The sequence below is a fragment of the Crocuta crocuta genome, unplaced genomic scaffold (genome assembly GCF_008692635.1).
Source record: "Crocuta crocuta isolate KB4526 unplaced genomic scaffold, BGI_CrCroc_1.0 scaffold333, whole genome shotgun sequence".
NCBI classification, from domain to species: domain Eukaryota; kingdom Metazoa; phylum Chordata; class Mammalia; order Carnivora; family Hyaenidae; genus Crocuta; species Crocuta crocuta.
Genome location: NW_027532856.1, coordinates 1,739,092 through 1,757,760, shown reverse-complemented (window position 1 = coordinate 1,757,760; position 18,669 = coordinate 1,739,092). Strand labels below are relative to the sequence as shown.

Here is an 18,669-nt window from a genome sequence, read left to right as displayed (position 1 = left end):
GGTGGCTCAGTCAATTAAGCGTCCGACTTCGGCTCAGGTCATGATCTCAGAGTCTGCCAGGGGTTCGAGCCCCATGCCGGGCTCTGTGGTGACAGCTCAGAGCCTGGAGCTTGCTTCAGATTCTGTGTCTCCCTCTCTCTCTAGACTTCCCCTGCTTGCCGTCTCTCAAAATAAAATAAAGACATAAAAACATTTTTTAAAAAAGCTTGAAATATTCTGTAATATTAAGCAAACTATAATTTATAGTTCAAGATGGCCAACTGAACCCAAATATTCTCATCAAAATCCCACTGAAAAGGGCAGAATATAGTATTAGAAAACAGCAGTCATGAAACAAGGAGAAGGGGAGGAATCCCCAGGATTTTAAAGAAATGGAATTATATTAAAAGAAAANGCTAGAAATAAATAAAACATTTAAAAAAATAAATAAATAAATAAATAAAAATAAAAGAAAAATCAGAATCCAAAACAAGCAAAAAAGCACCGTCAGTAAACAAGGCAATACATCAGTTTTCCCTGTTAACAGAATCCCAGAAAAGCTCCAATTCATGGACAGTGACAGCAGCTGTGTCAGGAATGGGACTGGATAGATGCAGCCTGGCAGATTTATTTAAAAATGCAGGAGCTAGGTCAGTGCCTAAACCTCTGCACAGTAAAAGGTGAAACATTTTAGTTCTTAAGCTGCCGGTAACTATAATACCTTTCTTTTAAGAAAGTGATGCATCTGTTGATAGAGACAACAAGGTCTCAAAGGGGATGAGGGTTAAGAAATAAGGCCTAAAAAAAAAGCTAGACGGGGTGCCACACACCTTTCATAGCCACAAGGCTTCTCTAGTATAATTCGGGTTAACTAGAGTTCTTTTTTTCACAATATTACATATGCTAAAAAGATATTTCTTGAATCCTACAGTGCATCTCCTCATCTCATCCTGCAGAGGGAATCCACCCTGCAGAATGCCCTGTCACTCACAGCAGAGGACTGCTTGCAACATATGAAAGCAACATATGAAATAATGGCCCTCACAACTGCTGAGGGAAACCAGAACAGCTACCAATACTGTTGAAGCTGGAACCACTGCAACAGTATCAGACACACAGTAAGTGCTCAATAATTGTTAGTTTTTGTGCTGGGCATGGAGACTGCTTGGAATTCTCATTCTCTCTCCATCTGCCCCTTTCCCCTGCTCAGGGGCACCTGTGCGCTCTGCTCACTCTCTTTCTCTCTCTCTCAAAAAAATTGCAAAATGTAACTTTTAAAATACCACTCACAATAGCAACAAAAGGTATATATCTGGAACAATGCTAACAAATCTCTAACACAACCTTTATGGAAAAGTTGTAAAGCAGAGTACCAAAAGAGAATGGTAAGCACAGAAACAGACCCATGCATATTTAAACACTTGATACATGAACAGTAGAGAGAAGACAGGCATTCAGTACAGGGAATTATGACAAGATTTAAAAAAAAAAAAAAAAAAAGGGTGCCTGGGTGGCCAACCACACAGAGCTTGCTTAGGATTCTCTCTCTCCTTCCCTCTCTTTCAAAATAAATATTAAAAACAAAAGCTCGCAAACACCTCTTTGGGTCCCTGATGCCAAGCACAAAAAGTCAATTCCAGGTACATTAAATGACTTAATATGAAAGTAAAGCTTGGGGCGCCTGGGTGGCTTAGTCGGTTAAGCATCCAACTTTCGCTTAGGTCATGATCTCACGGTTCGTGGGTTCGAGCCCCGCGTCGGGCTCTGTGCTGACTGCCAGCTCAGAGCCTGGAGCCTGTTTCAGTCTGTGACCCCCTCTCTCTCTGACCCTCCCCTGCTCACGCTGTCTCTCTCTTTCTCTCTCTCTCCTAGAAATAAATAAAAAAATTAAAAAAAAAAAGAAAGTAAAGCTTATGTTGCTTAGAAAATATATAGGAAGGGACATTCATGACCTCAAGATAGGGAAATAAAATGATTGTGAAGTTGTACCATCAAAATTAAGAACTCCTGTGTCTCAGGAGATACCATGAATAGAGTGAATAGACAACTCACAGAATAGAATTTGTAATATATATGCATTTCACAAGAATGGTATCCAGAATATATCAAATGCTCCTACAAAGCAAATCAATAAGACAGACTATGCAATAGAAAATGGACAAAAGGCTTGAACAGACCTTAGCAAAAGAGAAAATCCAGACAGACAAAAACCACACAAAGGTATTCAGCTTCTTTAAACAGGGAAATACAAAATAAAAATCACAATGAGATTCCACTACATAATTATCCGATCACATAAATTAAAGTCTAACAATAGTAACTGTGATTAGCAATGTGGAGCAACATGTTCTATCAGCTACCGGTGGGAGTATAAACTGATATAACCACTTGAGAAAACATCTAGGCATTATCAAAAAGAAAGATATGTATACACTTTGACTACTCACTATCCTAGACATATACCAGAAATCAATGTACATATACACAAAATACATATGAATGTTGAGATGCATCATTCATATGGTCTGAAAAGGAGGAACCCAAATGTCCTTCAATGTGACAATACACTACACTACATGTAACATGTAAGAATCTCACAAGAAGCATGAAACAAAAGCAAACAGCCTGATTTTCTTTAGGAGAAAAGTATCATGTATAAAAACAAGTAGTAAAACTATTAAGAAAAATAAGTAAATCAGGGCACCTGGCTGGCTCAGTCAATGGAGCATTTGACTCTTGATCTTGGGGTTGTGGACTGAGCCCAATGTTGAGTATAGAGATTCCTTAAAAATAAAATCTTTAAGGGGTATCTGGGGGGCTCAGTTGGTTATATGTCCAACTCTTGATTTCGGCTCAGGTCATGATTTTGTGGTTGTAGAATCGAGCCCCATTTCAGGCTCAGTTATAGAGCACAGAGTCTACTTGGGATTCTCTCTCTCTGCCCCTCTCTCTCTCTCTCTCTCTCTCTCTCTCAAAATAAATAATAAAAATAAGCAAGTCACTAAAGAACCATCACCACAAAAGTCAGGATGGTGGTTACCCCTTGAGAGAATATAAGAGTATGAAATCAGAAAGGACATACGGGGCTTCTGTTTTGCAGGCAATGTTCTCTTACTTAACCAGATGGTGTTCATTTTGTAACTACTCATTTAAGTGTACATTTAAATTTAATGACCTTTTCATATGTATGCTATGCTTATTTCACAATTCGTTTAAAATAAAAAAAACCCTTTTCTTTTCAAATAAGCTAAAATAGATTTTTTTAAAGTTCTTAGTTGCAAAAAACAAACTATTATCATAAAAAGTATGAAGGAGGGAACTCCCAGAAAGGTTTTCAAGCACATTCAGAAAACAAAATTTACCTAAAATTTACCAGCTGTTTGTAAAAAGCACCTAAACAAGATGGAAACGAAGAAAAAGAGCTTTAAAAAAGGGGGATATTCAAAAATACAATATTAACATTATTTAAATCACATTTTTTGGTCAAAAACACTAATATGTACAAAGCGATATTCTGCAATAATCTAAAAATACTGAACATGCTTTTATCATTTGAAAGTCACCTTTTATCATATGCTACATTTTGCCTCAGATCTATTTCTAGACTCAACCTACTAACTAATCTATTTATGGTTCTTTCAGTAATTAGGAGTTTAAGTATTCCCCGATTATTCTTCTTTTTCAATAATCTTAAGAATTCCAAACAAACTTTAGAAGGAAGTTAGAAATTAAAAACAAACCCTGTTGAGGTCTGATTAGAAGTGCAATAAATTTATATATTAAGGAAGCAACATCTTTATAATTTGTCTTGTTTTCCACTTTACATTTTTTTAAAGCACTTGTGATGTTTATTTTTGAGAGAGAGAGAGGGACATGGAGCAAGGGGGGCAGGGGAGAGGTAGAGAGAGAGAGGAAGACACAGAATCCAAAGCAGGCTCCAGGCTCTGAACTGTCAGCACAGCTGAGGGGGGCTCAAACTCATGGACCATGAGATTACGACCTAAGCCAAAGTCGGACACCTAACCGACTGAGTTACCCAGGTGCCCCTCTACTTTACATTTTAATTTTTTAATGTTTAAAAAATGACTTTAAAAAGGGACGCCTGGGTAGCCCAATCAATTAAGCATCTGACTCTTGGTTTCGGCTCAGGTCATGATCTTATGGTTCAACAGTTCTAACTCCAAGACCGGCCTTGCACTAAAAGCACAGAGCCTGCTTGGGATCCTCTCTCTTCTCTCTCTCCCTCTGTGTCTCTCTAAATAAACAAACTTTAAAAAAAATATATTTTAAAAAATGGTTTAAAAACAAATGACTTAAAACTACGAGCATATTAAAAAAACAGTATCATGGGGCACCTAGGTGGCTCAGTCAAGCATCTGACTTTGGCTCAGGTCATGATCTTGCTGTCCATGAGTGCAGGCCCTGTGTCAGGCTCTATACTAACAGCTCAGAGCCTGAAGCCTGCTTTGTATTCTGTGCCTCCCTCTCTCTCTGCCCCTTCCCCACTCACGCTCTGTCTCTCTCTCAAAATAATAAACAAACATTAAAAATTCTTTTAAAAGACAGTATCAGTACATGAATTCTAACAAGTATTTTTAAGCAAAAAAAAGTATCAGTCATTAAAACAAAGACTAACAAATTTTATAACAAAAGTATGAAACTTTTAAATAAAAAACTATTATAAATAAGTACAGAATGTATATGTTTTTGGTGACAAATTTAAAATTTGGGGTACATATACATTTACTATGTACCAATTAATACATACTAAGTTATTTAATTCAGGAAGTATAAGTACTATAATCGTCTCTATTTTTTTTATTATTTTTTAAAAGTTTATTTATTTTGAGAGAGAGAGAGAACAAGCTGGGGAGAGGCAGATGGAGAGGGAGAGAGAGAATCCCAAGCAGGGTCCACACTGTCAGCACAGAGCCCAATGCGGTGCCTTGAATCCATGAACCATGAGATCATGACCTGAACCGAAACCAAGAGTCAGTTGCTTAACCAACTGAGCCACCTAGGTGCCCCCATCATCTATATTTGATGAGGAGGCTTTGCACAAAGAAATTTTACCCAAGGTCACACAGGTGGTAAGTAGAAAATCTGGGATTCACACCCAGGCAATATAATGTACTCCTAAATCACTAAAGTAAGACTTGTTCCAGAATTCTAATAAAGTAGTATAGAAATGTAAAAGCTTTCAGGAAAGTAATTTGAAAACAAGTACCCACAGCTATCAAAAGATGCGCATTCTTTAACCAAATATTCGGCTTTGAGAATTTTTTTCTTCCCTGAGGGAATAATCCAAATGAAAAATAAAGCTATGTGGCTTTCACTTAAGCCCTTATTTATACTACTAAATATAGTGTGCACCTGTCCAGGCTCCCCCCTTCCCCCCCAGTACTAGCATCCTGATTTTGTTCTGGAGTACACAGCCTCCAGAATGCCGTCTTTCTCTAATGGAATTAAAAAACTTGCTTGGTAAGCAAATGAACTAAACTAAGTCAGACTCTTTCAGATATTTCCATCTTTGAAAGGCATAAAGCCAGAAAACTGTGGAACTGATCCATCCCAGGGACTAAAACCTTTCAATGAATGTCCACTAGTTCCTATCACCTAGAGCCACCAGAGATACCCTGGTTCTGTCCACTGTGAGACCTGGTTTAGTCTTCAGTTGATTCTGTGAGCTACTCAATGTCCTTCCAATAAATTCCCATGTTCTCTTGCTTCCTTGTTAATGTAGACTCAGTCTGTGTTACTTCCAAAGAAATTCCCATGTTCTTTACCTTAGTGTAGAATGTTACTTTCAAAGAACTGTAATACAAAATTGGTATTACAGAGTAGGTTGCAGGCCACTGACCCTCAGAAAAATGTCAGTTACAGAACCAGTAAGGGATAGAAGGCATCAGGACTCTCCTTCATATTCCAGATGGTAATAGACAGCCCATGGTATACAAGTGGTAAGATAAAGCTGACTTTATCAATAAAGAAACAGTAAGCAGGGGCGCCTGGGTGGCTTAGTCGGTTAAGCGTCCGACTTTCGCTTAGGTCATGATCTCGCAGTTCGTGGGATCGAGCCCCGCATCGGGCTCTGGCTGACAGCCAGCTCAGAGCCTGAAGCCTGTTTCAATCTGTGACCCCCTCTCTCTCTGACCCTCCCCTGCTCACGCTGTCTCTCTCTCTCTCTCTCCTATAATAAAAATAAATAAATGTTTAAAAAAAAAAAAAGAAACGATAAGCAGATAGTGTGTAATCAGCATTCTAGCTTAGAACTGTGGTTATAAAACTTTTCAGGGTCAGCTAATGCAAATCTAGACCCAACCCCGGCCTAAGTTGCCGTATGACTTTGAGAAACAATTAATTTGTTACGACTGACTGATATAATTTGGTATGATGAATATGGGTTAAACTGTATCCCTCTAAAAAACATATCTGAAATTCCAAAACCCAGAATGTGACCTCTTTGGAAATAGGGTCTTTACAGAGTTAATCAAGTTAAAGTAAAGTAATTACGGAGGGCCCTAACCCATTATGACTGGTGTTCCTATAAAAAGGGAAAATTTGAACACAGAGACACAAATACACAGAAGGAAGATGATGTAAAGACACACTGCAAGATGATGACCATGGGATTAGAGTACCAGAGTGATGACACATCTACAAGCCAGGAATGACACGACTGCCAGTAAACACCAGAACCTAGAAGAGGCAAGATCAAGGAGTCTCCCTCAGAGCTTTCAGAGTGAGTGTAGATGGAGCATGCCCTGCCAACACCTGGATTTTGAACTTTAAGCCTCCAAAACTGAGACAATAAATTTCTGTTATTTTAAGCCAAAAAAAAACTACAGTGAAATATAGGAAATAACCTATTAGATGCCTATGAATCCCACATATTCAACCCCCAAAAAGGTTCATGCTTAAGGAAGCAACAAGGTAGGAGCACCTGGGTGGTTCAGTAGGTTAAGTGCCCAACTTCGGCTCAGATCATGATCTCACAGGGCTTCATTAAGTTCAAGCCCTGTGTTGGGCTCTGTGCTGACAGCTCAGAGCCTAGAGCCTGTTTCAGATTCTCTGTCTCTCTGTCTCTCCCCCATTCTCTCTCTCTCTCAAAAATAAACATTTTTTAAATTTCAGGGGGGAAAAAAGGAAGCAATTAGGTAAACACTAAAATCTTTTTTTAATTTTTGAGAGAGAGAGACAGAGTATGAGCATGGGAGAGGCAGGGAGAAGGACACACAGAATCTGAAGCAGGCTCCAGGCTCTGAGCTGTCAGCGCAGAGCCTGATATGGGGCTCAAACTCACAAACTGTGAGATCATGACCTGAGCTGAAGTCGGATACTCTACTGACTGAGCCACCCAGGCGTCCCAACACTAAAATCTTTTAAACACATTTTATTGACCCTTCTCTTGGGGCAAGAATACTAGTGAAAGAAGCTGCAACTAAATGTGTTAAGGATGGAAGAACCATGAGGTTACAGAGATCAGATAGGAGTAGTTAATAACCCAAAGCAAAGTTGGTAGGGTTACCTTACCTAACTGACAACAAGGCAGAAGAAAAACATGCATCTCCAGAATGGTCCTTATTTGATTCAATGAACCAAAAATAAAACAAGAAACAAAACAAAAACCAAACAACTTTCCAAGTGTAACTAAAGAAATTGTTAACTTTCTTCAAAATGGTATGTGGCCATCTACAAGTACTTGTACACCAAGGGAAGAGAAATACCCATATCACTGAGTAACCAATGAATGATGGCTCTAAGACAATAATTCTGAGCTACGGAACACAACCACAGTCTACTGGTCATGGGCTAAGGCTCATGAAGACCAAATACTAAATAGCACTTTGAATCCAGTCCACCTCAGGCTCAGTGGAACCCCAAACCTATGCCACAGCTAGTTTAGTCCCCAAATAATTGCAGCTACTAATAGCTTTGCCTTATAGCTCTTAATTGACAAGTCAGGAAGCCTATTACAGCCGAAGAGGCAAAGTGTTAAGATTTTGGAGCACCCCAAGGGTGCGTGGGTGGCTCAGTCAGTTAAACATCCGACTGCGGGTCAGGTCATGATCTCATAATTCGTGGGGTTGAGCCCCACATCAGGCTCTGTGCTGACAGCTAGCTCAGAGCCTGAAGCCTGTTTCAGATTCTGTGTTTCCCTCTCTCTGTGACCCTCCCCTGCTCGTGCTGTCTCTCTCTCAGAAATAAATAAAATATTTTAAAAAAGAAATTAAAAAAAAAAAAGATTTTGAAGCACCCCAACAATGATACTCTCCTCCAAAATAGTTAATTAAAAACATTATCTCATCTCTCAAAGAATCACAAAGATTAGTCATCACCATTAAAACATGAAAGCAGGGGGGCGCCTGGGTGGCTCAGTCGGTTAAGCGTCAGACTTCAGCTCAGGTCATGATCTCCCGGTTCGTGGATTCGAGCCCCGCATGAGGCTCTGTGCTGACAGCTAGCTCAGAGGCTGGAGCCTGCTTCAAATTCTGTGTCTCCCTCTCTCTCTGGCCCTCCCCTGCTCATGCTGTCTCTATCTCTTTCAAAAATAAATATTAAAAAAAAAAAAATGAAAGCAGGGGTAGGGCATCCAACATATTTAATTTTATAGTTTGACCACCACAAGAGTCTGATAGCTCATGGAAAATGACAGTGGATTACATTCAATGGTGATCCTAAATGCAGCTGCTGTTTCTGATTTATCTTCTTTAGTAAAACAAATAAATATAGCCTTTGCCTTCTGGTATGCATTCAGCAGCAGTGCCCTGATGAATCCTGGAGATACCCAGACTTCTGATCTTTCTGAGGCCTGTTTCTTAGGATTTACTTTTTCCTTTTTGCATAAAATGAAATAATTTTGCATGAATAATTCAAAAAATTTCTTTTTCTTGAACTGATAGAGACTAAATAGACAAAAGTACATCCCATCACTCCCAAATACTATCACAGTATTAATTCTTACAAACAAGGGCACTCTCCTACATGTCCACAATCAATCATCAAAATCAGGAAATTAACACTGATACCATACTACCATCTAATCCACAGATCTCATTCAAATTTTCATCAATTATCCTAACAATATGCTTTATAATAAAAGGATAAAATTCAGGACCTCTTTATTATATTTACTCATCATATCTCTTTAGTCTTTCAATCTGGAACAATTCCTCTGTTTCCTTGATGCTTTTTAAGTGTACTAGACCAATCATTTCAAAAATGTCTCTCCATTTGGGTTTGTTTCATATTTCCTCATGTTTGTATTGAGATTATGCATTTTTGGCAGGAGTAACACAGAAGTGTTAAATATCATCTTCTCATTGCAGGCACTATGCAATTTCAATTTATCCACTAAAATAATGCTACCTTTGGTCACTTACGGTGGTGTCTACCAGATTTCTCCATTCTAATCCTTTTTCTCTTGTAGTTAGTAAGTATTTTGTGGGGAGATACTGAGACCATGTCAAAATCCTTGTAGTGGGTTGAATGAAAGATTGCCCCACCCAGAATCTGTGAATGTGACCTTATCTGGGAAAAAGATCTTTACGGATGTAATTAGGTTAAAGATCTTAAGAGCTTATCCTGGATTAGAGTGGGCCCTAAATCCAAAAACAAGTACCCTTAAAAGAGAAGGGGTGAAGACACAGAGAAGGGGATATAAAGATGGTGGATGGAGCTCCTGGCTGGCTCATTCAGTGGAAAGCACAACTCTTGATCTCAGGGTTGTGAGTTCCAGCCCCACCTTGTGTATAGAAATTGCTTAAAAATAGGGGTGCCTGGATGACTCAGTCAGTTAAGCATCTGAATGGATTTTGGATTTTGGCTCAGGTTGTGACTTCACGGTCCCAGAGTTCAAGCCCAATACCAGGCTTGCACTGACAGTGTGAAGTCAGCTTCAGATGTTCTCTCTCTCAATCTGCCCCTCTCCACTGTGTGTGCGCTTCTCTCCCTCCCTCTCTCTCCCCTCTTTCTCTCTCTCAAAATAAAAAAATAAACCTAAAGGGGCGCCCAGGTGGCTCAGTCAGTTAAGCGTCCGACTTCGGCTGAGGTCATGATCTCACAGTTGATGTGTTCAAGCCCCGTGTTGAGCTCTGTGCTGACAGCCACCTCAGAGCCTGGAGCCTGTTTCAGATTCTGTGTATCCCGCTCTCTCTGACCCTTATTCTCACGCTGTCTCTTTCTCTCAGAAATAAAACATTAAAAACAATTTTTTATAATAAACCTAAAAAAAAAAGATTGCTTAAAAATGAAATCTTGGGGGGCGCCTGGGTGGCTTAGTCGGTTAAGCGTCCGACTTTCGCTTAGGTCATGATCTCACGGTTTGTGGGTTCGAGCCCCGCGTCGGGCTCTGTGCTGACTGCCAGTTCAGAGCCTGGAGCCTGTTTCAGTCTGTGACTCCCTCTCTCTCTGACCCTCCCCTGCTCACGCTGTCTCTCTCTCTCTCTCTCTCTCTCTCCTAGAAATAAATAAAAAACATTTAAAAAAAAAATGAAATCTTGGTGCTCCTGGGTGGCTCAGTCTGTTAAGTGTCCGACTTCGGCTCAGGTCATGATCTCATGTTTCGTGCGTTTGAGCCCCACGTCGGGCTCTGTGCTGACACCTCGCTCAGAGCCTGGAGCCTGTTTCGGATTCTGTGTCTCCCTCTCTCTCTGACCCTCCCCTGCTCACGCTGTCTCTCTCTCTCTTTCTCAGAAATAAATAATTAAAAGAAACATTTAAAAACAATTTTTAATGAAATCTTTATTAAAAAAAAAAAAAAAAGACAGTGGCAACTATGTGATACATCTACAAGCCAAGAAATGCCGAAGCCACCAGAAGCTAGGAGAGAGCATGGAACAGATTCTCCCTCAGAACCTCCAAAACAGAGGCCTTGATTTCAGACTTCTGACCTCCAGAACCATAAGAGAATAAATTTCTGTTGTTTTAACCTACTCAATTCATGCTAATTCATTATAGCGCCTCTAAGAAACTAATATAATTCTTTAAATTTTCACCCACTAGTTTTAGTATTCGCTGTTTCCTGATTGAATCATTATCACGGTTACTAAATATGATTTTCCTTTTTTTTTAATGTTTTATTTATTTTTGAGAGAGAGAGAGAGAGAGAGCGCGCGCGCGCAGGGGAGGGTCAGAGAGGGAGATACAGAATGTGAAGCAGGCTCCAGGCTCTGAGCTAGCTATCAGCACAGAGCCCGATGCGGGGCTTGAACCCACGACATGAGATCATGACCTGAGCTAAAGTCGGCCACCTAACCAACTGAGCCACACAGGCGCCCCTAAATATGATTTTCTATTTCTATCATTCCTTCTACATTTATTAGTGGCCTTTCTACTGTAAAGCTTTACATCAACTTTATTTGTAATAGCCAAAACTGAAGACAACACAAATGTCCATGAATAGGTGTATCTACACAATGGAATGGTACTCAGTAATAAAAAAGAATGAACTACTGATATATGCAAAAACATGTGGTAACAGATTATCTAATACTGGTCTAGAAAGTAAGAAATGATTGTCAAAAATAGAAAAAATCTGGTACTTGATAAATATAGCAAACTCTTTCAAACATGTGATGTGTGGGAAGGTAAAAGTCCTTGAAAGTAGAAACATAGAAATAACAAACGAAAATAAAGATACAGGTTTAAAATTCTCTAATTTATGAGATCTCTTCTTCAAACTTAATTCTATCTCACTTTCCCTTGTCTTTCCTTCTATCCCTCTCATTCTCTTTCAGTGTTGGTCTCATTTCTAAATTTAAGGTAAATGAAAATATCTTCCAAACCTATAACCAACAATGAATATTAAGACCATCTTCTTCAGGGGTGCCTGGGTGGCCCAGTCATTTGTGCATCTGACTCTTGATTTCAGCTCAGGTCATGATCTCACAGTCTATGAGTTCAAGTCCCTCATCGGGCTCTGTGCTGACAGCTCAGATCCGGAGCCTGCTTCAGATTCTGTGGCGTGCGCTCTCTCTCTCTCTCTCTCTCTCAAAAATAAACATTAAAAATTTTTTAAAAAGCACAAACTTTAAAACATTATTTCTTAGAAAGCGAGCACAACACAAAAATAAACCTATCCATGTGAGTATACATAAATTAGGCACATATCATAACTGGAAAACAAAAAGTAATGAAAATAAGAAAATAATATGAAAAAAATTACTTTAATTCCATTTCTAGGGTTTGTACCCAAATATAAATGAAAACAGAATCAAACAACCTATGTTCACAGCACCATTATCCATGCTAGCCAAAAGGTGGAAACAACCCAAATGTCTATCAACAGATGAATGGATAAATAAAATGTCATAAGATATATATTCACCATTAAAAAGGAAAAAATTCTGATACATGCTATAATCTGGATGAACCTTAAAGACATTATGCTAAGTGAGATAAGACACAAAAAGACAAATATTACATGATTCCGCTTATATGGGGTACCTAGAATAGGCAAATTCATAGTGACACTAAGCAAAACAGAGGTACCAAGAGCTAGGGATGAGGGAAATGGGGAATTACTGTTTCATGGTTACAGTTTCTGTATAGGAGGATGAACAAATTCTGAAAATAGACAATAGCGATGGTTGCACAATGCTGAGTATACTGAATTATACATATAAAATTGGCTAAAATGATAAATCTTATATGTATTTTACCACAATTTTTAAAATAGGAAAAATTTATTTAATCAATAAATAAAAGTAAAAAATACAATTTAATCATTTCACCTACAGATACTCAACTAAACTATCAGCTACTTTAAGCAAGAAATCAGCTTAAGAGATTAAAAAGTATATAAAGCACTCCCTCCCAAAAACCTCAAAATTTACCTGAGAGGCAGATAAAACATAATGGTTATCTCACAATGGTCTGTGTGATCTTTACAGGGATTTCAGAAAGCCAAACTATTTTCATAATAATTCTAAGAGCTTATTTGCCCTTTTCACTGTGTTGACATTTGCACTGATGGTTCAAAAGCAGTGGTTTGTAAAACTGCTGTTGCCTTAGCAGGAATCAAGGCAGTGAAAACAAACTGAATNCAAACCAGTTTTACTTAAGAATGTCCTTGATGTCGCAATAAAAATTAATTTTATTAAGCCTCTTACTTAATACATGTCTTTTTATATTCTGTATAAAAAGGGAAGTATGTACAACAGGCTTCTGTTGCAATTATGCTTATCTAGAGGAAAAGTACTTTTGACTCTGTGAGTTATGAAATGAACTAGCCCTATTTTTCGTGAACCATCATTTTTACTTGGAAGACTGATAAACTATATTAACAACACTTGGGCATTTGACATACATTTCCTTCAAAATGAACAAAGTGAGGGGCGCCTGGGTGACCTAATTGGTTTAACTTCGGACTCTTGATTTCTTCTCAGGTCACACTCTCATGGTTCATGAGTTCGAGCCCCTTATCAGGCTCTCCACCTGCATGGAGCCTGCTTGGGATTCTCTCTCTGCCCCTTTCCCCTTGCATGTGCCTAAGCACACTCTCTCTCTCTCTCTCAAATAAAATAAACTTGAAAAAATAATAAACTGACTGGGTGGCTCAGTCAGTTGAACATCCAACTTCAGCTCAGGTCATGATCTCACGGCTGGTGAGTTCCAGCCCTGCATCGGGCTCTGTGTTGACAGCTCAGAGCCTGGAGTCTTCTTCGGATTCTGTGTCTCCCACTCTCTCTCTGCCCTTCCCTGCTTATGCTCTGTCTCTGTCTCTCTCACTTAAAAATAAATTAAAAACATTAAAACATAAATAAAATAAACAAAGTGAGCTTTTCACTTCAAGAAAAACAACTGGCAGTATTTGTTGCCAGTGATAAACTTTTTTTGTTTCTGAGAGAGAGAGAGAGAGAGAGAGAGAGAGAGAGGAGAGAGAGCAAGCACACGCGCACAAGTAGAGGGGCAGAGAGAGAGAGAGAGAGAGACACACACACAGACGGAGAGGGAGTGGGAGAGGGATGGAGAGGAAGGCAGAATCCCAAGCAGGCTCTGCACTGTCATCGCAGAGCCCGATTCGGGGCTTGAACTCGCGAACTCATGAACTGTGAGATCACTCTTGAGCCAAAATCAAGAGTCGGATGCTCAACCAACTGAGTTACCCGGTGCCCTGCCAGTGAAAAATTTCTAATTGCTACTTAAAAACTACATTTTGGAAAATGTGTACTCACTACAGTGAACTTGATAGCTTCCCAATCTTAAGACCTTTTTGATGAGATCAGGAATATTAACAAATGTAATGTTTTCATATTGTTATATGTCAATGTTTGGAAAATCCGCACAATTCAGTGAACCATTATTTTTCAAATGACTAATCTACCATGTCACAAATTACACATGGGTAAATGATTTATGATTCATTCAAAGTACAAGGCAGACCAATCAATCAGGTTTCAGATTCCATTTTTACTAACCTTAAGAAACTCACTTTGGTGTATAATATACACATTTATCTGAAAACACCACTAAACTATTCTTCCCTTTTGCTATCATATATGCGAGGCTGCCTTTTCTTTATATACTTCAACCAGAAAACACAATAGACTGAATGCAGAAACAGATATGAGAATATTTATTTCAGAAAAAAGCATTTTCATTTAAATTATATATTGGAGTGCCTGGGTGGCTCAGTTAAGCATCCCAGGTCATGATCTCACGGCTCATGAGTTCGAGCTCTATACATCAGGCTCTGTGTTGACAGCTCAGAGCCTCCAGCCTGCTTCGGATTCTGTCTCTCCTTTTCTCTCTGCCCCTCCCTTGCTCATGCTGTCTCTGTCTGTCTCTTAAAAATGAATAAATGAGGTGCACCTGGGTGGCTCAGTTGGTTAAGCATCCAACTTTGGCTCAGGTCATGATCTCACAGCTCGTATGTTCGAGCCCCGCATCAGGCTCTATGCTGACAATTCAGAGCCTGGAGCCTGCTTCAGATTCTGAGTCTCCCTCTGTCTCTGCCCCTCCCCTGCTCACATCCTGTCTGTGTCTCTCTAAGATAAATAAATATTTAAAAACAATTTTTTAATAAATAAATAAATAAAAATAAAATGAATGATAAAAATTTTAAATTATATAATAATGAACATTCATTGACTAATGAATACTATGAATTATGAATATGTTCATTTAAATGCATTAACATATATTTGGTTTACTTTTAATAGGTTAATAAATTTTTTTAATGTTCTCAGTTTTAATTTCTCATGGTGCACATATAGCAGATGTAGTCCACATAAACAAAAGCTCTTCAGGGTCCTCAATCATTTAAGAGTAAAAAGGACTCTGAGAACAAAAAGTTTGAGAACCACTGCTATAACCTCATGAGCACTACAAAAGTGGAAACAAAGGATGCTTAATTCCAAAAGAAACAGAAGAAAACACATTAACTTAGAAACTGAGGAGTTTATTTTTCATTTTCTCTTTAGGGGGATAATTTAAAACAATGGAGTATTTCAATATGCCCTGGGCAGAAGGTAAAAAGACTAATGTGATAAAATTTGGGTAACAAACAAAATTAAATAGAGAGTCTAAAGTTGGACTAGGAAGGGCTTACCCTGTTAAAACATTAAAAAAAAATTATTTATTTCTAGGAGAGAGAGAGAGACAGCGTGAGCAGGGGAGGGTCAGAGAGAGAGGGAGTCACAGACTGAAACAGGCTCCAGGCTCTGAGCTGGCAGTCAGCACAGAGCCCGACGCGGGGCTCGAACCCACGAACCGCGAGATCATGACCTAAGCGAAAGTCGGACGCTTAACCGACTAAGCTACCCAGGCGCCCGTTACCCCATTAATTATAAACCGCAATTCATTTATATGGAAAATGAGGGGCTATCCATAAATTTGGGACCGAAGTACAATTTTTTCTAAAAAGTTTTTATCTCCTGGGGGCACCTGGGTGGCTCAGTCGATTAAGCATCTGTCTTTTGATTTCCACTCAGTTCGTGATCTCATAGTTCATGTGTTCAAGCCCTGAGTCAGGACTCTACACGAATAGTGCATCGTCTGTTTGAGATTCTTTCTCTGCCCCGCCTCTGCTTGCTTCTCTCTCTCTCAAAATAAATAAACTTAAAAAACCAACAAACAAAAACACCTGCATCTCCTGTGTCAAGACTTTCAAATTCTCAGCATATTCTTTTTTTTTTTTTTAAGTTTATTTTGAGAGCGGGGGAACAAGCGGGCAAGGGGGAGAGAGAGACAGGGACAGAGGATCTAAAGCAGGCTCTGTGTTGACCGCAGAGAGCTGGACGCAGAGGCTGGAATTCACAAACAGCGAGGTCATGACATGAGCCAAAGTTGGATACTTAACCTGCTAAGCCACCCAGGCACCCCAATATTCTTTTTTTTCTTTCAAGTTTTGAGTACAAGGCTTGTGGAACAAAGCAAACTTTAACATCTGTTTGGTGTATAAGGCTCTAAACCATGCCTCGTAAGAGTGAAAGTTTGATTTCAAAAGCATGTGTATGTCAAAAAACATACACATTCACATTTGACAGCATGGTCCCTGCCTTATTAAAAAAATGCTCAAGTAACAGGGTTTATACTTTATCCTTTTAGTTCAAATATATGGCAAATTCATGCTGCTCCAATTGCACTGCAAAATAAATAGGACCCTAAATAGTACTTTGTATCTAATCTTCCTCTATCTTGTTATCTTGATGTCCATTCCCAGTTGCCCCGTAGGCAACAAAATGACATATTTCTGGAATATACTGCAGTGCTTTCAGCTCCACTCAGCCTACACAAAAACAAAACAAATAATAGGGGCCTCTGGGATTGGACGGGAAACGCCTCTGACAGGAGGACTGGTTGTTCGATGAGTCAATCAAACAATTTTTGGCAGAAAGCCAGGCAAATAGAAAACAGACTTTGAAATAAGCTAGTCTACAACACTCTGACAATACCTTATAAAAAATGTTCTCTATTTGACCAATTTTTACACTCTTCCATATCTCTATCCCACTGCCGGAAATAAAGTAACATTATGCTATCATAAACAAGAGGATTTTTTAAAAGACAGGGGTTATCTTCTCTCTAAAAAAGACTCATCCCATTCATTCAGAGTAATGGATAAGCAGCTATAACTCTGTATGATAACACACAGTGGGTACAGGAACAATGGTTACTTTAGAAAACATTTACAGCTTAGATGAAACCACAACTCGGCTCAATTTTTAAAAATAAAGCTATTTCCTTTTAGCATATCAGTAATTTGTCTTATTACTTTGCCGGGCAGTTACAACTTTTAAAAGCAGTAAAAGTGAGAACTGGTGAGAACTGACAATTTAGTTAAGGCAACTATTAAAAAAAAAAAGTATAGGGGCGCCTGGGTGGCTTAGTCGGTTAAGCGTCCGATTTTCACTTAGGTCATGATCTCGCGGTTCGTGGGTTCGAGCCCCGCGTCGGGCTCTGTGCTGACTGCCAGCTCAGAGCCTGGAGCCTGTTTCAGTCTGTGACTCCCTCTCTCTGACCCTCCCCTGCTCACGCTGTCTCTCTCTCTCTCTCTCCTAGAAATAAATAAAACATTTAAAAAAAAAAGTATACTTTTAAAACGCCCTAGTAGAATTTAAAACACACTCCTAAGGCGGGGCCAGTTTGAGACATAGCAACGCATTCCTCGCCTTTTTTTTTTTTTTCATAAGCAGTCCAAGGATAAAGATCCTAAAAACATTTTATGATAAACAACCGAATTCCTCCCGACTTAAGTCGCTGGGTGATTACATTTAACCTTCTTAAATCAGTCTACAGTATACTTCAGCTACCAACCACCCGGGGTCAATTCGGTGAAGTGACACCACCGGTAGGAGGCAACCGACAGGGACCCGTCCTTCCAGAGCAAAATTATGACAGATTCTAGGGACGCACTCTCCTTTCTGCCGTCTCCCGCTTCCTTTGCGCCTGGCCCAGGTAACAACGTGTTTTCAATTCATCTTTGGGCCAAAATCTGGCGCCAGGTTTCAAACACATTTTCGCAGGCTGCCACCAAAGTGAGGCTGGGAGAGGACCGCTTCCCCGGGTCCTTGGCGGGTACAAATAAAGCGCGGGCCGACCGCGGGGAGACAGCGATCCGGTATCTCCCAAAGCCACTTTGCCCGACCCTCCACCCTGGAAAGCGCCACTGGACCTAGGAGAGACTTCACTTCCACCAAGCTGCACTTGGTAGCGACCTGGGTGCCGGGGGCCCACGCGGGGCTGGCGCTCTTATAAAGAGCCCTCAAAACCGCACGAAGCAGAGGCAAACAAGCCAGCGAACTTACCCAGTTTCTTCCACATGGCGAGGTGACAAGCCAGGAAGCCTTTGCGGATGGCAGCGCAAACCTTCGCCGGCTCGGACGAGGTGAATCCCTTCTGCTTCTTGATGAAACCCCACAAATGCTCCCGGGCGAACTGTGCCGCCTCCCGCCCGCCGTGGCCCACGCACACGGCGAAAAATGCCACTGAGGAACGGCGGCGGCAGCAGCGACCGGGAGTTGGCGAGGCCGCGGAGTCCGGGGGAGGATCGCGAGCCTCTCGGGCTGCCACCGCCGGGCCTCTCCCCGAGACTTCGCTGCCAGCAAGAGTCGACGGTGACCGCTGCGGAGGCGACGGCTGAGAGAGCGACCGCCGCGCCGAGGGTTTTTCTTCAGCCGTCGGCTCGGGCTCCACCACGATTTGAGTAACGTCCTCCATGTACTTCCTCCCTCCCTGGTCCCAGAA

At 40.2% G+C, this 18,669-nt stretch overlaps 1 protein-coding gene across 1 annotated transcript in view; it reads right to left on the bottom strand.

Annotated features, from left to right (window-relative positions):
• The window catches only part of PPM1D (protein phosphatase, Mg2+/Mn2+ dependent 1D), a 50,793-nt gene extending 32,130 nt beyond the window's left edge, over positions 1-18,663 (bottom strand). The window contains exon 1 of the mRNA XM_077745569.1: positions 18,231-18,663. Coding sequence (XP_077601695.1) covers positions 18,231-18,642 — 412 coding nt within the window. The 5' untranslated portion in view covers positions 18,643-18,663. The remainder of the gene's footprint in view (positions 1-18,230) is intronic.
• Positions 18,664-18,669: the final 6 nt, after the last annotated feature.